The sequence below is a fragment of the Mastomys coucha genome, unplaced genomic scaffold, assembly GCF_008632895.1.
Source record: "Mastomys coucha isolate ucsf_1 unplaced genomic scaffold, UCSF_Mcou_1 pScaffold14, whole genome shotgun sequence".
Classification (NCBI taxonomy): domain Eukaryota; kingdom Metazoa; phylum Chordata; class Mammalia; order Rodentia; family Muridae; genus Mastomys; species Mastomys coucha.
In genome coordinates this window covers 115,587,985-115,605,190 of record NW_022196896.1, presented here as the reverse complement: position 1 = coordinate 115,605,190, position 17,206 = coordinate 115,587,985, and the positions used below count along the sequence as shown (strand labels likewise).

General features: G+C 47.1%; 1 protein-coding gene across 2 annotated transcripts in view; it reads left to right on the top strand.

The window, feature by feature from the left end:
• Asb18 (ankyrin repeat and SOCS box containing 18) overlaps positions 1–17,206 on the top strand; it is a 68,618-nt gene that overhangs the window by 5,985 nt on the left and 45,427 nt on the right. Inside the window, exon 2 of one of the 2 annotated variants that reach the window (XM_031368909.1) lies at positions 16,255–16,377. The exons of the other annotated variant lie outside the window; for it this stretch is intronic. Within the exon in view, the coding sequence (XP_031224769.1) occupies positions 16,255–16,377 (123 nt within the window). The remainder of the gene's footprint in view (positions 1–16,254; positions 16,378–17,206) is intronic. 2 annotated transcript variants of the gene reach the window in all.

The window sequence follows — 17,206 nt, the reverse complement described above, 5'->3', positions numbered from 1 at the left end:
GAAGAAGAAGAAGAAGAAGAAGAAGAAGAAGAAGAAGAAGAAGAAGAAGAAGAAGAAGAAGAAGTATTTTAGCTCACAGTTTGAGGGGCTGGACTGGGCAACTTAGCTGTTCATCCCCTGGACTGGATTGGAATATGGCATGCAGTATCTAGTTGGACCACAGGACAGAGTGATCTCATGGTGAGTCAGAAGTCAGAGACAGAACGAGGCCAGCCATGATTTTTAGTAAGCTTTTGATTGTCTTTTTTTTTAAAGATTTATTTTATTTATTTATATGAGTGCACTGTAGCTGTCTTCAGACATACCAGAAGAGGGAATTGGATCCAATGACAGATGGTTGTGAGCCACCATGTGGTTGCTGGGAATTGAACTCAGGGCCTCTGGAAGAGCAGTCAGTGCTCTTAATTGTTGAGCCATCTCTCCAGCTCCTTGATTGTCTTTTATATTGTTTCTTTCTCTAACCTTTTTACGATCATACATTCACTATATAGGATATTAGGTTTCATTATTGTATACATGTATATATAATGTATTTGGTTCATATTACACACTTACTACCATCTCCTGACTGCCTCATACCCTTGCTGATCCTATTATTCTTCCCAATCAAGTTGTCTTTTGGAGTATGTGTGTGTGCATGTGTACATGCACCTGCATTGTGTGTGTGTATCTGTCTGTCTATCCTAATGAGTTTAATTAGTATTGCTCACAGAAACCTGGCCTTAAGGTGTTGAAATCCCAGGCATGTGCCACCCACTATGCCTGGCTTTTTACATAGATGTTCAGGATCTGAACTCAGATCCTCATGAGTGTGCAACAAGCCCTCTACTCCCTGAGCTGTCTCCCTGAACTTCCCACCCCACCCCACCCCCGACCCCCAAGATGCCACCAGATGTTCTAAACTCACACACCCCTCCCTGGCCTCGCTCCTTATATCCAGTACCTTGCACAGGGCCTCAGCCTTGAGGAGAAGCTCAGATGCAGGGAACAGTGTTGGCATGGGCCAGCTAAGCTCCTCTGTTGACATTGCACTGGGTCCTATTCACTGTGCTTTGCTACAGAGAAATGTTTCACTCTGCTTCAACCCAAAACCAACCTCCTACTGTTCCTGACAATTGCATGATTCGTCCTGGCTTCTTTCCCACACTGAATGGAACACAGAGAGAGGAAGAGGGGTAGCTGGGAGGAGGGTGTCAAGACCCGTCTAACCCCTCAAACGCATCAACCGTACAATTTAGTCACCGCCATAATCGCACTACTTAAGAGACAACTGATTACTAATTGCTATTATTAAGGGTATCAGCATTCTGTGATTCAGCTGAGGGCACATCATATACAAGTCAAGATGCCACTCGAATTCCTGATGGAAATAGAGGAGCGGATGTATTGTGTTGTGTTTAGGGCGATGATATTTAAGCATCCAGGGGAAAGCTGAGGAAAGACTAATTGGGCTGTCATTAAGAGATCTCCCCAGTAGCATCTATAGGTGGGAGTGCATGCACATGAACAGACATGCATGTGCACACGTGTGAAAGTAAGGGCCTACTGTGAATTGGACTCCTCACCCAAGGCAGGACATTGAGGGCACCATGTCACTTCACCATATCCAACAGGCCACCATGTCAGTCATACTTCCTTATATGTAGAGAGGAGCACCACATGGGTCATTAAAGCTGAGAGAACACACGTAATTCCACAAAAGAGACATACATGATGACCAGGTGAGAGAGAGGAGGATGGCCTCTCAGACCAGTGGTATAGTGGTGTCTTAGTCAGGGTTTCTATTCCTGCACAAACATCATGACCAAGAAGCAAGTTGGGGAGGAAAGGGTTTATTCAGCTTACTTCCACATTGCTGTTTATCACCAAAGGAAGTCAGGACTGGAACTCAGACAGGTCAGGAAGCAGGAACTGATGCAGAGGCCATGGAGAGATGTTCCTTACTGGCTTGCTTTTCCTGGTTTGCTCAGCCTGCTCTCTTATAGAACCCAAGACTTCCAGCCTAGGGATGGCACCACCCACAAGGGGCTCTATCCCCTTGATCACTAATTGAGAAAATGCTCCACAGCTGGGTCTCATGGAGGCACTTCCCCAACTGAATGAAGCTCCCTTCTCTGTGATAACTCCAGCCTGTGTCAAGTTGGCACACAAAACCAGCCAGTACAAGTGGGAAGGGCAAAGGTCTAACAGGGGGCTTTCACTTCGCCACTATCCATGGAGCCTTGAACATGTCCATCTATCCCTCTGAAGTTCAACTTCCTCATTCAAAAAGTAAATTAGGCCAGTCTGTGTCAACCCCAAGGCTGTCTGCAGACTGGGTTGATTAGGCTTCTGAGAGGGAGATGAACATCAGCCATCCCCAGCCAGCCTGCCTCACTGAGTAGTTCTCACAGGTCTGAGCTGTCCCCTGCCTTCAGCAGAAAGCTCCAATGACTAGGGTCCCTGGGGAGTGGGAGTGGCACTTACTGTCTGAATGACTGGTAGGAAACTGGGTTACACATTTGTGTGCACCAAATGAGCCAAAGCTGGGCTACCAGGCCGAGGAGAGCAAGCACCTCAGCAGAGTGTGCCAGACCTACAGTCAGTCTCCAGCAGAGGCAGAGTGAGAGGAAGCAGAGATGCCACACTGAGCCTCCATTCTCAACGCACTCTTCAAGATGTGTTATCTCCCACCCCAAGGAAGAAAATGGTTCAGATGAGGCTCAAAAGTGTTAGGCTATGAAACTGAGGTCTCCCAGCCTCTGTGTATACAATGCTTTCCTCAGTACCTCATGGTGCTTAGAGTTCACCCTGCGGTTGCACTAGGTAGGACATGAAAGCTCACTGTGTCCATCCGTTACTCAGCAGCCAGGTAAGAGTAGAGTGTGGGGCTGGAGAGTTGGCTCAGTGGTTAAGAGCACTTGTTGTCTCTCATACACTGGACTACCAAACAGACAGCATACACCAGTTGATATGAGGCCACCAACACACATACAGTAGAGGACTGCTGGGTCTGTGTTCATTCAGAGATGATGCACCTAACCCTCAAGAGACTGGAGGCTCAGGGAGTTTAGAGGTCAGGTGGGGTGGGAGTGGAGCCATCCACATGGAAACAAGGGGGTTGGGATGGAAGTGTGGGATATGGAGCAGTCAGAGGGTGGATGGGCGGGGAATGGAATATGGAGTGTAAAAAATAAATTAATTTAAAAAAAAAGAATAAAGAAAACAAAAGAACATTTGTTGTTGCAAAGGACCTGAGTTTGATTCCCAGCACCTACATGGAGGCTCACCACTTCCTCAAGCAGCAGCACATGTGGTGCATAGACACACATGAAGGCAAAACATACATACACATAAGATAATAAAAAAATATTAAAGTGAAAGGGTAGAACATTGCTTTCCATTGCCTCTGGCCAAGGCTCAGACTGCCTAAAGGCATTGTACAAGGTCCATGAAGGTACTTCCCATCTGAGCCAGTACCTGAGGCATGCATAGTCTACCAGCACCCATACGTGCATGTACATACATACATGCATATCTACAATATTAATAGTTCAGAGTCCCTCCTAGTTCTGAACATTTCAGCAAAAGACTTCAGGAAGGAAGGACGGACAGAAGGACAGACAAATGCATGAGAGGCTCATTTAGAGAATAAGAGCAGAGACTAGAAGCAGGGGGAGGTGACCTGTGGCAGGGAAGGGAAAAGGAGATGTTCCCCACCGACTCGGCTGCTCACCCGGCCAGAGACTGTGGGGGCTGGGAGACCCTGCTCGCAGCAAAATGAAATTAAACCTTTCTAAGTACTTATAAATCAGAGCCTAATGACACTACCCCACCACCAGCCTGAGCATTGCTCTTATTACTTTGATTCACAAGCCAGGAAAAGATCCGGAATTATGCACAAATTATTGTCCCATCTTCTTAATTAACGCTGATTGCAAAATTCTTGCTAAAGTCCTTGCTAACAGACTCAATTATGTACCGCCTGAATTGATTCACCCAGATCAAGTGGAATTTATTAGAAATACACTTTCCTACAATAACATCAGATTATCTTTGAATATAGTTAAATTATTTAGGAATAAGATGGTCGCAGCGGCCGCTCCCGCTTTAGATGACACAAAAATACCTAGAATCGGAATGTTTCTTTGCTTTCTGCAAGACACACACCCTAGGCGCTTATTTGTCCCAGAAGCAGGCTGAGTCACACTGTGAAGAGATGAAATGCATGTTTTAGAGCTAATGGTCCAGCTTCAAAGACATATGGGCAGGAAGAAAAAAATCCTACCGGGTCACGTCTCCCTCCCCCAATCCCACCCCATCCCATCCCACCCCCAGGACGAACTGTCCCTGCCAGTGGAACACAGTGAAATTGCAATTAGACTAAATCAGGATATTTTCAGAATCAAAATGGAGAAACAGACTAATAAAACGGTAATGTATGCTGATGGCACCCTCCCATTAGCATCACTGCCAAGCACGCTGGAGAGTTTCAGTTTGGGAAGAACAAAAGGAAAGGAGGGAAATAGGAGAAAGATTTTCTGCCTTCCCATGATGAGGATGCCTCCAGCTCCCGCAATGGCTCTCTGCCTCAGAAACACTGTAAAGGCAGACTGGTATGGCCCGTACACTCTCTGTAGCTGAGTTCTACCTTCCCAGCCCCATTTGCCCATGCCAATATCAGGACCTATACTGAGGGGGACCAAAGTGGATTATGGACTGTTCAGGTTGGCCTTGGATGGATGAGCAGCCATTGAGAGAGGCTATGATGATAAAGAAGGAGCACAGGAGAGGTGCGGAACACACAGAGTATGAGATGCTGCCTGGGACAGTGGAAAGCGAGGGAGTGAACATCAGAGGAGAGAGGAGAGTTGGAACTGTTGCACGAAACCAGGAGTCCTAGGCTTCGGTGCTGACATTTGACTGAAAAGGTAGTGAGCAGCCATTAAGAAGAAGAATGGGAGCAAGCAATCTAGGGGAAAAAAACAAACCTGAAAATTCTTTTCCATACATAGGAAGGGTGGAAGAAGAGAGGCTGATGCCAGGATACACGCATTCTGCTTCCTCACCTCGCTCTCCCTTGCTGATTTAAGCCTTATGACAACGCCATGTGCCCAAGTATGTTCTTGTCCCTTCCTTGAGGTTGGGGCTGACCAGCAGATTGGGGTGGGGGTGGAGTTAGAATATATCAAACCTAAATGCACATCGGCATAAAGTTCCCAACCTGAGGAACAGAAAGGAAAATGAATGAAAGTAAAATGACCGTGACCATTACGTAGTATCAAAATCTGATTACACAGCCTGGCTCCGGACACAATGGAGCAGATAAAAAAAAAAATGACCAAAAGAATAACTATTTCACATTTTCCTGAGTGAGTGGTGAAGGATATGAATTTACAGATCCAAAGTCAGCACACCCAAGGCAGAGATGGGAGGGGAGGGCGTGCCTGGGTGTGGGGGTACAGTAACCATGGGAGAGTCACATTTAGCTTGTAATGAAGAGCAGATTCCATTGGCAAGAAAAAGTGGAAAGCAGGTTTGGAGATGAGTTGTATAGCACTCCCCAACAAACCAACAAAGATGCCTCTGGCAGCTGTTGTTCTTGGTCACCTGGTAGATGAACCTATGGGCATGCCCAGTGTGGGCAGCACCATTCCCTGGCTGGGATCCTGGACTGTTCAAGTAGAGAAAGAGGACTGAGCATCACCCTCTGAGGATGTGATGTGACAGTTGCTTCAAGCTCCTGCCCCCTTGACTGCCCTGCCATGATGAACTTCGCTCTTGGTCTGTGAACCAGAATATGATCTTTCTGTCTTGAGTTGTTTTTCCCAAGAATATTTTAACAAAGCAACAGGAAAAGAAGCTAAGACAGTTCCCTATTCCCCCAAGCAAAAGTTAACCAACCTGTTTTATGAATAAAGTTTTATTGGTATGCAGGCACCTTCTTCATTTACAAATAATCTCCAGTTGCTTTTATAACCCAAAGGCAGAGCTGAGTGGTTGCCATAGAGACCATGTGGCCCATAAAACCCAAAACATTTACTGTCTGAGGTTCCACAGAGAAAGTTTGGCATCCTCTATGCAACAGCACATGGTTTAAGTTTTAGGGCAAACACTGGATGACCCTCCCACCCCATCCATTTCCCTTTACCTGTCAGGTATGGCTCCAAAGGCTGATTCACACTCCAGCGCTACCCTGAGCTTACTGGGAGGCAAGTGTCACTCGGGTAGTGTTTGACACTGACGTTGACTGCTAGTCGTTAGAAATGTTTGCAGCAATTTGTTGTAATAGCAGTTTCACTGGTATGATTCATGGGCTTCCAAATCTTTTTTTTTTTTTTTCAGTAATTGTTTTTCGGTGGGTCTTGAAAAAGAATCAAGTCTGTAGCAAATTAGGAACCCTCCCAAAAATGAAAAAGAAATCTCTGGCCCTTCACCTCTAGTGGTGTCAGTCCTGAAACCCACCCGTCCTCTGAGACCTTCGGGCTCTCGGGCGCTGCCAGCATATCCATTCCTCCTTCCAAGAAGTCTTGGGGTACACAGTCAGACACAGGGGAGAGCTGGCCTCATGGGACACTGGCTGGGATCAACACCTGGAAAGCATGCTTGGTGGAAGTACACTGGCAGTTCTGACCCTGCAGCTTAGGAGTCCCTGTGGCTCGTCACTTTCCTAATATCAGGATCTCCCTTGCTGGTACCTGGAGCCATCTTTACTGGCTACACTGGAAAGGATCCTAGTGAATGAGGTGGCTGTCTTCAGCTGAGTCAGATTCTGACTGCCCTGACAGCTGCGGTGTCAAATCTTCCTTACAGGTGGGGGTTTGGGTCAGTGACAACCCTTAGCTCCAAGCCCCAGGCTGCTTTGTTTTCCATCTGGACTCCAGAATGTCACCTTTTAAATGTCACCCTTGTTCCCAGGCATTGTAGCACAGTGCCTCCTTCTCAACCAAGAACAATGGGGTTTGCTCCCCTGCAACCATTAGGGAAGAAACATACACATCAGTGTAACCATGGGCTCTTCCACCCACGTCGGTTCCCGAATAACTACACAGAGGCCTATTTATTTATGAATTCATGCCTAGGCTTGTTCCCTGACTAGCTAATAACTCAATTAACCCAGTTACACTATTCTATGTCTGCCACACAGCTGGTTAATTCTTCTCAGTTTTATACGTCCAACTCCCTCTGAGTCTGGGTGGTGAATCTTCCTGTGCCTCAGTATTTCCCAGAGTTTCTCTCTCTCTCTCTCTCTCTCTCTCTCTCTCTCTCTCTCTCTCTCTCTCTCTCTCTCTCTCTCTCTCTCTCTCTCTTTCTGCTGGATGTCACACCTTCTAATCTTGCTTCAGTTTATTGACCATCAGATTTTTATTGACAGGAGATGCCTTTTACTTTTTCCCCCTTTGGTTTTTTCGAGACAGGGTTTCTCTGTGTAGCCCTGGCTGTCCGGGAACTTACTCTGTAGACCATACTGGCCTCGAACTCAGAAGTCAGCCTGCCTCTGCCTCCCAAGTGCTGGAATTAAAGGTGTGCGCTACCACCACCTGGAGACAGGAGATGTTTTTACACGGTGCACAAGAGATTATCCCTGGGCTAGAGAGATGACTCAGCAGTTAAGAGCACTGGCTGCTCTTCCAGAGATCCTGAGTTCAATTCCCAGTGACCACATGGTAGCTCACAACCATCTATAATGTGATTTGATGCCCTCTTCCAGCATGCAGGTATACATGAAGATAGAGTACTCATACATAAAATAAATAAATCTTGAAAAAATTGTAAAAACCATAATTTCTTTTTTTAATTAGATATTTTCTTTATTTACATTTCAAATGATATCCTCTTTCTCAGTTTCCCCTCCAAGAAAAAAAACCCTGTTCCCTCCCCCCACCCCCTGCTCACCAACCCACCTTCTCCCACTTCCTGGCCCTGGCATTCCCCTATACTGGGCCATAAAACCTTCACAGGACCAAGGGCCTCTCCTCCCATTGATGACTGACTAGACCATCCTCTGCTACATATGCAACTGGAGCCTTAAGTCCCACCATGTGTACTCTTTGGTTAGTGGTTTAGTCCCTGGGAGCTCTGAGGGTACTGGTTAGGAGAGATGGTTCAGTGGTTAAGTGGCTCTTGCCTTGACTGCTCTTCCAGAGGTTTTGAGTTCAATTCCCAGCAACCACATGGTGACTCACAAACATCTGTAATGTTCCTCTTCTGGTGTGTCCAAACAAATAAATAAACATAAAAAAAACATAATTTCTGAGAGAGAGAGAGAGAAAGAGAGAGGGAGAGGGAGAGGGAGAGGGAGAGGGAGAGGGAGAGGGAGAGGGAGAGGGAGAGGGAGAGGGAGAGGGAGAGAGAGAGAGAGAGAGAGAGAGAGAGATCCATCTCCCCACTGCTCTGTCAACATGTCACCTTTGGAAGGTGCCCGTTGTGCCCCCAGCTACTCTGATACCTTACCTTGCCTGAGGTACCCAGAACATAAATGCTTAGGTCTCTGATGATGCAGTTCCAGTTACTGCTAATGGCTGCTTTGTCTAGCACCCTCTAAGTGCACAATCCCTCAAGGCAGGGACTCCTACTATCTGTCTATATGCTTTTAGTAACTGTAGCATGCTTTGTATACATTAGCTCCATATGTGTGCATTTCCAGTCCAGTAGAACTGAACCCTCCACCCTCATCAACAAACTTCCAAACCCAGTTAGTTCTCTAAGAAACCATTTCATGACTTAACAAGCAAGAAAACTTTCTAGTTGACATTGTATTTTTTGAGGTAGGGATTCATTTAGCTCAGACTGGCTTCCAGCTCATTATGTAGCTGAGAATGACCTTGAACTATGCACTTGAATGACCTTGAATGGCCAGTACTCTTTCTTCTACCTCTTAAGTGCTGGGATTATAGGCATGCTCCATCATACCGTTTTATGTGGTGCTGGGGCATGCTCACCAAGCACTCTATCAACTGCATCTCCAGCCCTGACTTACATTTTCTGCATGTGTATATGTGCCTGGTGTGCATCTGTATGTTCACATGTGTGTGGGATTTGTCTACGCGCAGGTGAGAGTGCATGTGGAGGACAGAGGTTAATGACAGCTGTCTTCCTTGATTGCTTGCCACCCCATATTTTGAGGCAGACTCTCCTGATTGAACCCAGAGCTGGAGAAGGGATCCAAGTGGTTAGCCATACCCACCATGTGCCCACCATGGAGGCACTTATGTGGGAGCCCGGGGCTTGAACTCAGGTCCTCATGCTTACCAGCACTTGACTGGCTGGGCCATCTCTCCAGGCAAACAGCTTAGACTTTAAGTTAGTAAGTTTGGATATTCCAAGTGTTTAATATTCATTTAGTTTATATAATTTTCCTGCTGGAGGTTCAATGATAAGTCTAGGTCCAGCAAGATGGCTAAATGATAAGAGTGCTTATCTCTAGACCTGACAACCTGAGATCTGTCCCTGGGACCCACATGATGAAAGAATAGAAGAGAGTCTCAAATGTTTCCTCTGACCTCCACATGTGACCCATAGCTTGGGACTCACTGGCACATGCACCCATGGGCAATCACACATGTGCATAGACATGTATGTACACATATTATGTAAATAAATAAATGTGACTACCAAAAAAAAAAACCAACTTTCAATAAAGTCCAAAGAATCTTCCACTTATCACACGGGATTGGCTTTCCTTGGCCCCTTCATGAAAGACTGGGAAGGTACCCCAGGAACCTCTGGCTTCAAACAGGGCCACGGAGCTCGATCAGCACAACAATCAGACCGAACCAACTTCAAGAGAGCAGCATCCTGCTCGCAGTGTGAGATTCATAGAAAACAATCAGGCCGAGCATGCAATTTGTCTCAAGAGGCAGAAGCTGCAATTTCACCGTGTCATTAAGTCCCCAGGACAGTTGCAAAGGAAACTTGGCCTCCTTGGATGTGGAATGTTCTGTGATAGGTTCTCCCGAACTGTCCCCATGGTCTATAAATGTCCTGCCAGAGTCGGTGCCACATGGTCCTGCATGAGGAGTATTTGGTGTCTCCATTTTGCACTCAGCCACAGTGGCAACTCACAGTCAAGGGCACCTTTGCATCCTGGGCACCCAGTGAGCACTCATAGGCGGTCAGTGAACATGGTGCTTGACCTTTGGCTGTGTTCCTGTCTGTGACAGGGCTGGACCTTGTCACTTTACATTGTCTGTGTTGGGCTGTGTGGCACGTAGGGAAAATAATTGGGACAATAGGGTACGGGGTGGGGGGTGATTTGCTCTCTCCCCCCCTGTATTGTGCTCCTCCACACAAAGGAAATGAGATTTCTTAATAATGTGAAATTGGTACAGATAATTTAAGTCATTATTAATAGATACACTTGATCTGAGGAAGTAAATGTTTTAATGTTTTGTTAAATGAGGTGTGCCGTGTTCACATTGTCATGCAGAGGAGAGGTTAAGGCACTTTGACACTCTTCATATTAATGTCTGTGTGACTAACTTGCCTTAGATGTGTCCCAGAAGTCTAAAATGAGGCTTTGCGTACCTGCCAGACTTCCTATTTGAAACAATAATGATAAAAAGACAAGCAGAATGTGGAATGAAGACAGGTGGCCTTCAGAAACTGCCAGAGAGGATATGATCAGAAAAGGAGAGTGAACTAAGTCTACGAGCCGGCCTGCAGCTGTGGGGGTATTGGAAGAGACACCATCAGCCTAGGGTCCAGCGGAATCTAGAAGGTGTATTAGATTCTTTTCTGTTGCTAGGATAAAATGTCATGACCAAAACCACTTTATTCAGGCTTTTGCTCCAGGGGGCGCGTTGCAGGCTGCAATGATGGGGATAGTGTGGCAGCAGGCAGCTGGAGCAGGAAGCTGTGAGATTATACAGGGTGCTGAGAGAGCAAACTTGAAGTGGGGTAAGGTTATAAGCTCTCCAAACTTACTCCCAGTGACAGACTTCCCACAGTAGGGCTCCATGACCTGAAGGTCCCATAACCTCCCCAAAGGGTGCCACCAACTGGAAACCAAGTGTTTAAATACCTGAGCCTGTGGGAGACATTTGTCATTCAAACCACCACAATGGCCATTTATAAAAGGGGCACACGGACTGGGCCAGCAATACAAATGAGAGTGTTCAAGAGACTCGGATGTATCACGACTGACTTCTTGCCTTTTCAACCTGTCACTTACTGGGACACTTGACCCCAGCAGGGAGCCAGGCAGTTTCCAGTGGCCCAGGAAGGAAGCCAAGCTTTGGTTTTACTCTGGAGAGCATGGGGAAATGACAGGGCTATCCCGTTGTTCTTCCTCTCGCCTGGGACACATAGAAAGTTGAAACTGAAGAGAAAGTCTGGCCATGTCACCAGGCCACTCAGCATTCAGACCTGGCTGGATTGTTCCTCAAAGTCCCAAAAATACAAATATTGACTTGTTGTTTTTCTCTTCCTTGCCATCCATTCACTCAGCACTCTGCCTTTCCATGTGTATAGCACCCTGCCCGGGTTTACCATGTAAACAAAGTGTGAACAAAGTTGCTGGTTCATCTGAAGAAATAAAATTATTAAATCCGCTGACTTGGGGCAAATGAAATTCATTTCCAACCCTCTCTCCGGGAGAGAGCAGCGTTCAGAAGCTCAGAAGCATTTCTTTCTATATCGGGCCAGCTCCCTGGGGGACGGGGGGGGGGGGACCTCACTTGCAAGAAAAGAGGGAAGATTTCATGGTGATGCCAGAGACTCAGACGGGAAGAGGAACTGAAGAGAAATGGTCTCCTAAGGCTGTGAGGTGTGATGACTCCACTCCCATCCTCAGGGCGACTGCTAATGCGGATACATGTTAAATTAGCAACCTAACTGGAGAACAAAATGCTAGCCAAGAAAAGTCAGACCAGCTTCGGGCCAGCAAAGAGGCAGAACCGGATGTACACAAGCTCGTATCAAGGATCAAAGGGGACCATGGGCAATAAAACGCAGTTGCTCAGGGACTCCAGGGTTCTGACAGCCAACGTAAGTGAACTTGAACTGACCCTCCAATGACACAAACTGGCTATCTACAGATGTGCTTTGATGGTTTAAAATAACTCCAGATAGCTTGCTGCATCTGTGTCACCTAAATTTGGATATGCACATCAGTATGCCTTTGGCACCAGTTACCTCTGAGCTGGCCAACAAGAAAGCAGAGCTTCTAGAGCCATAAGCAGGAGGACCCAGATGGTGGGCAGCAGTCTGAGACCCTGGAGTCACAAGGAACAGGGTCCTATATGCCTGGATTTTCCCCACCGTTTGGATCATTGACTGAACCAGCCTACTGCTCTGGCTGGCTGAGATCATTTGGAGCCTGACTGCATCATGCTCCCCTCCGTAGATTCACACAGATCACCCGAAGGCAGCATCTTCCATGTCCCTAGCCAAGCATGGTCTCAACCTGCAGATTGAAGCACTCAAACAGTTCCTAGCGTTCCTGATGCTCAGGCTGCGTGCAGCCAGGCACAGCACCAGTCTTCAGGCTGGGTTCCTGCCATCTTGGCTTTTATAGCTCGTCAGGTGATTCTGTTTTGCAACTAGAGTATCAGGCATTGATCTGAGGCCTTCTTTGTGGTGCTTCTCCACTGGGAGTCACTCAATCAGAGGACTGTAGTTTTTGTCATCTTCTCTGAAGTTTTTAGAATATCACCCCTCTCAGGTCGGAGTGCACACACCCTTTACCTCACCCCACTGCACAGTAGCAGTCACATCCCAAGCCCTGCTCACCCAATGGGCTCCTGCTGACCCCCAGACCTACAACTGACACACGTGTTTTGAAACATCCCAAGACCATCTTTTTTCCTAATCCAGTGGAGGCTTTCCCAGCCCTGACGTGATGTCTGCTAGTTTCAGGAATCTCAATTTGTTCTGTATTTGAAATATAAAACCACGGTCTCTGCTCCTTCTGTTTTACTGTAGTCCCTAAAGTTTTGACCAGATTTTCAGCAACTTATACACATATTTACGTTTAAAAGAAGTTAGGTTTCCATGCAGACCAGACTTGGCAAAGAAGGCAAAGCCTGAGTGGAATCTTGGAGCTGCGCAGTGATCTTGACTGAGTTGAAAAGGATGAGGATGAACAAGTGGGTCCACCTGCCAGGGCCAGGTGTGCAGGCCAGCTGTGCAGGTCAGGTGTGCAGGCCAGGTGTACAGGCCAACTGTGCATAGGCAGGGTCATTTAGAGGTAGGGGTGGGGCCTAACCCAGAGCACGGGGTTAGAAAGGAGTGTGGCTCACCCACCAGAGGGGCTTCTCACAGCTTTGGAGAGAAAGGCTAAGTAGCTCCTGTTGGGGTCTTCCAAACATGGATTGATCCTGAGTGATCCCTGCAGATGGGATGTTTATCTCTGAACCCCCAAACCCTTATGAGACACCCCAAAACGTAGCCATGTTCAGTTAACAACTAAAGAATGAGTTGCTTTCTAGGTTGGTTGGTTTGTTTATTTAATGTAGTAGTCAACAAAGCATCTCTTCTAGTTATATAATAATAATTGTTTTTTTATTATTATCATTATCATTATTATTCAGCTCTCTGCCAGGTTTGTGAAGTCATCTTCATGTTCCACTTGCAAAGGTGCCCCTGTCTGCCAGGAGTTATTTTTAAAGCCCTACTCCCTAGCTATACACGGGGAAACTAAATTTAGCCTAGAGCACAGCTCATTTTATCCCAAGACTCACCTCTGACCCTCTTAAAAACATCCAATGACAGATTACAACAGGTCAGAAAACATCCTCCAATGTAAAGTGAGGGGCAAGTTCAAAGTTGCCTCATCCTGCAGCTACGCTGGAGCCTTCAAGAAGTGGATCTGATTACAGCCCATTTGGGGAAAGTAAGATGGTGTGGTGCCTGCACTCAAAGAAAAGAACCGGAAACATATAGGTTGCTGTTGGACTGGAAGGGCATATGGGGCAGTGGGCTCATGGCCAAGCCCCTTCTCCAGCTGAACCATCTCTCACCCATGAGCTCTCCTCTGCCTCTCTGCACAGCCCACATCCCTTATCTACCTGTGCAAAGGCATCCCTGAAGGACAGACAGACAGCCATGCATCTAGCATATCCTGAGGCCCTCCTCTGTGGTATGGAGCAATTGTGAGTCCCCAGCATCACAGGCAGGCTCCAGCCCTTGGGTCAGCCTATGCATGCCCACCTGTGTCCATCTAACTCGAGTCTGTAGCAAGAGTAAAGACAGGTAGGTATAGGTCTTTTTCATCAGTATGACAAAGTATTCATGAAAAGTGACCTAGCAAAGGAAAGGTTTATTTAGGCTCCAAGTCTGAAGGCGCATTCTTCATATCAGGGAAGGTCTGTCCAGAAAGGTGACCCTCTGGTGGCTTCATGGTGGGCAGAGAGAGATAAACACCAGTGCACAGATCACTTTCTGCTTTTTAGTCTCTCTGGGACTCTAGCCAATGGGATGGTGCTGCCCACACTGAGGTGGCCTTCCCACCTCAGTTAGACATTTTTGGGAAACTCCCTTGTAAACATACCTAGAGGTTTGTACCCATGCTGATTCTAAATCTAGTCAAGTTAACAATGAATATTAACTATCACAGTTCCACCCTTGGTCAGTTCAACACTGAAATGTGTCATTCACTTCAAATCATAATATTTCACCACTGAGCTTAAAGTTTCATTTTCATCTCATGATGCAAAGTGCAATTAGTTCATTTCTGAAATTCTCCCCAGTCTCTAAAAATCCCAATTCTGTTCAAAAGTCCAAGGCCCGGCAACTGGCTCAGTGGATAAAACATTTGCCACACAAATAAAAGATCTTGAGTTCAGGTCCCCAGATGCCCATGGAAAAGCTAGGCTGGCATAAGGACTGCATGTAATCTCGGTACTGAGAAAGCAGAGCTAGAGGGTGGTGGGGGATAGCCTGGGCAAGCTGGCTACCTATACCAGCTAGATTAGTGAATCTAGACCAGCTGGATTTAGTTGAGAGACTGACTCAAGAAATAAAATGGAGAGTGATCATTAACCTGTACGCATATGCACATACCTACATGTATACACACCACAAAAGAGAGAGAGATTAATCCGAAGTTCAAATTCTCATCTGAGACTCAGATTGTGTTTGTGCATCAGGGAGTATGTGAGGGTCAGAGGACAACTTTGTGGAGTAGCTTCTCTTCATCTACCTTCCTGTGGGTTTCAGGGATTGGGCTAGGCTGTCCGGTGTATCAAGCCAGCATTTACCTGCTGAGTCAACTCACGCGCTCTCCAGACAAGCTCTTAACTATGAGCCTCTGTAAAATAGAAATGCAAGTCTCAATTCTTCCAGTATCCAATGGCACAGAATAAACATGCCCAGTCCAAAAGAGAGAGGGGGAGGGGAGAGGAGAGAAGAAGGGGGAACGGAGGGAAGGAGGGAGGGAATAAGGAAGGGAGAAAGGGAGGACAGGAGAGAGAGGAAAGGGGAAGGGAAGGAGGGAGGGAGACACAGCAATGAAAGACCAGGCCAAAGCAGGGTCAAACACCAAGTCCTGTAGCTCCATATCTGCTGTCTGAGCTCCAGTCCCACCCTCCAGCTCTGCTGCCTGCAGCACACTTTGATTCTCCTGGGGCAGCTCTACTGTGGGCCTGAAATCCTCCGTGGGCATCCAGTGTCCTGGCATCTCCAACATCCTGAGCTCTCCACTGCGATTTAGGCTTCCCCACCACAGTGTTGTACAATGACTTCTCATAGTCTCTTTTCCTAGAATCTAACCCTGCCAAGCCCTGCATGACCTTGGCTGCTTTCTAGACCTTGGCACCAGTCTCAGGGCTTGCATATGGCTGAGGTCATCTGATCAAACAGTAACTAAGAGAACTGCCAGGTCTGTCCGTCAGGTGGAATGCATGTGGCTGGTGGCTGCCTTTGACTCTGCATGTGTAGAGCAGCTCAGAGACAGGTAGAAGCATTTTTTTTTTCCTTCAGGGGTTATCATCCATAAAATCACACGGGTGAGAGAACACAGTGATATCTCAGTGGTCACCTGACTGTGGTCATATCAAATAACCATTATCATCACATCAGAGCCCACAGGAGTTATAAATACACTATCATAAGGTTCCAAGTGGAGAACAATGGAGTAATGACAATAGAAATAGCCCACTCTCCGTAAGGCCATCTACCCCTGCTAAAGAGCCCATTCCAAAATCAGTCGCTCTGCGATGGAGAGACTACCAGAGCCAGCTGGAAGAAAACTGCAGATCTTCCAGAAGATGAGCAAGGAGCCTCAGATCAGAGCTGGGACTCCTGAGCTGGAATTCCACGCTGCACTAGTGGCAGGAGACTTGGACCATATCCGATTCCTCATGGACCAGTGCTTCTGGGATGCCAACATGGTGTTTGAGATCAGTAGTGAAGAGATGGAATGGCAGATGACATCCCTGGCCACCTTTGGGCTCTCAGGTACCGTGGTTCCTCTAAAGCTCTATCGGTGCCACTTTAAGCTTCTACCAACCCTCTGGAAATGTGTGCATCCTTCCTGAAGGGAGGGTACACAGACCCTGCCTTTGGGGAGTGTCTATAACCAAAGGAGGTCTGTAAACAAATTTGATGATTTGATGAGCTACCAAAGGGGAGAATGATGGGTGAGAAGCACCCAGCTGGTGGCGTTGGATGCATCTCATGCCTTGAAAGCAAAGCCTTGGTTTAGCTGTTGATCTTGGCAGTTGGAGAGCTAGAGGTTAGATGGACCTCTGACACGAAGCTCTGTGTGAAGCCGTTCTACAAATCACTGAACCCCGCAGCACTTTGGCAGTGGGTATGGTGTCCTAGAGACTATACAGCATCAACAGAGGGAAGAACAGTATGCTTGTAGCAGACCCTCCTCTCAGAACCCAGAGAAGCTTGAAAACAAGGAAGGGGAAATAAATCCATAGATCCTTGTGTTGTGTGTGACAGGGCATACTCCTGACACTCACATGTGGCTGCTATGTGCTGAGCCAACCAGATGTACCCAAGCTTTGTGGCTGGGAGCCTGTGCTAGGCACCCACCTGCCGTGCGCTCCTGTGTTGAAATCCACCTCAGCTCCACCAGACCATAGGAAACTGAGGATCTGTGGCCGGTGTCCCACGTCCTAACCTGGGAGCTCTAGCAAATTAGGAATGTGGAAAGGCGGCTCTTTACCAACACATGTCTGTTTGAACCTCTCACGAGCAAGGGGAGTTGAACCCAAAGCACTGCCAAAGAGCTGCCCTGTTTGTAACAAGTGTGAAGCCTGCTGGCTGGAAGGTG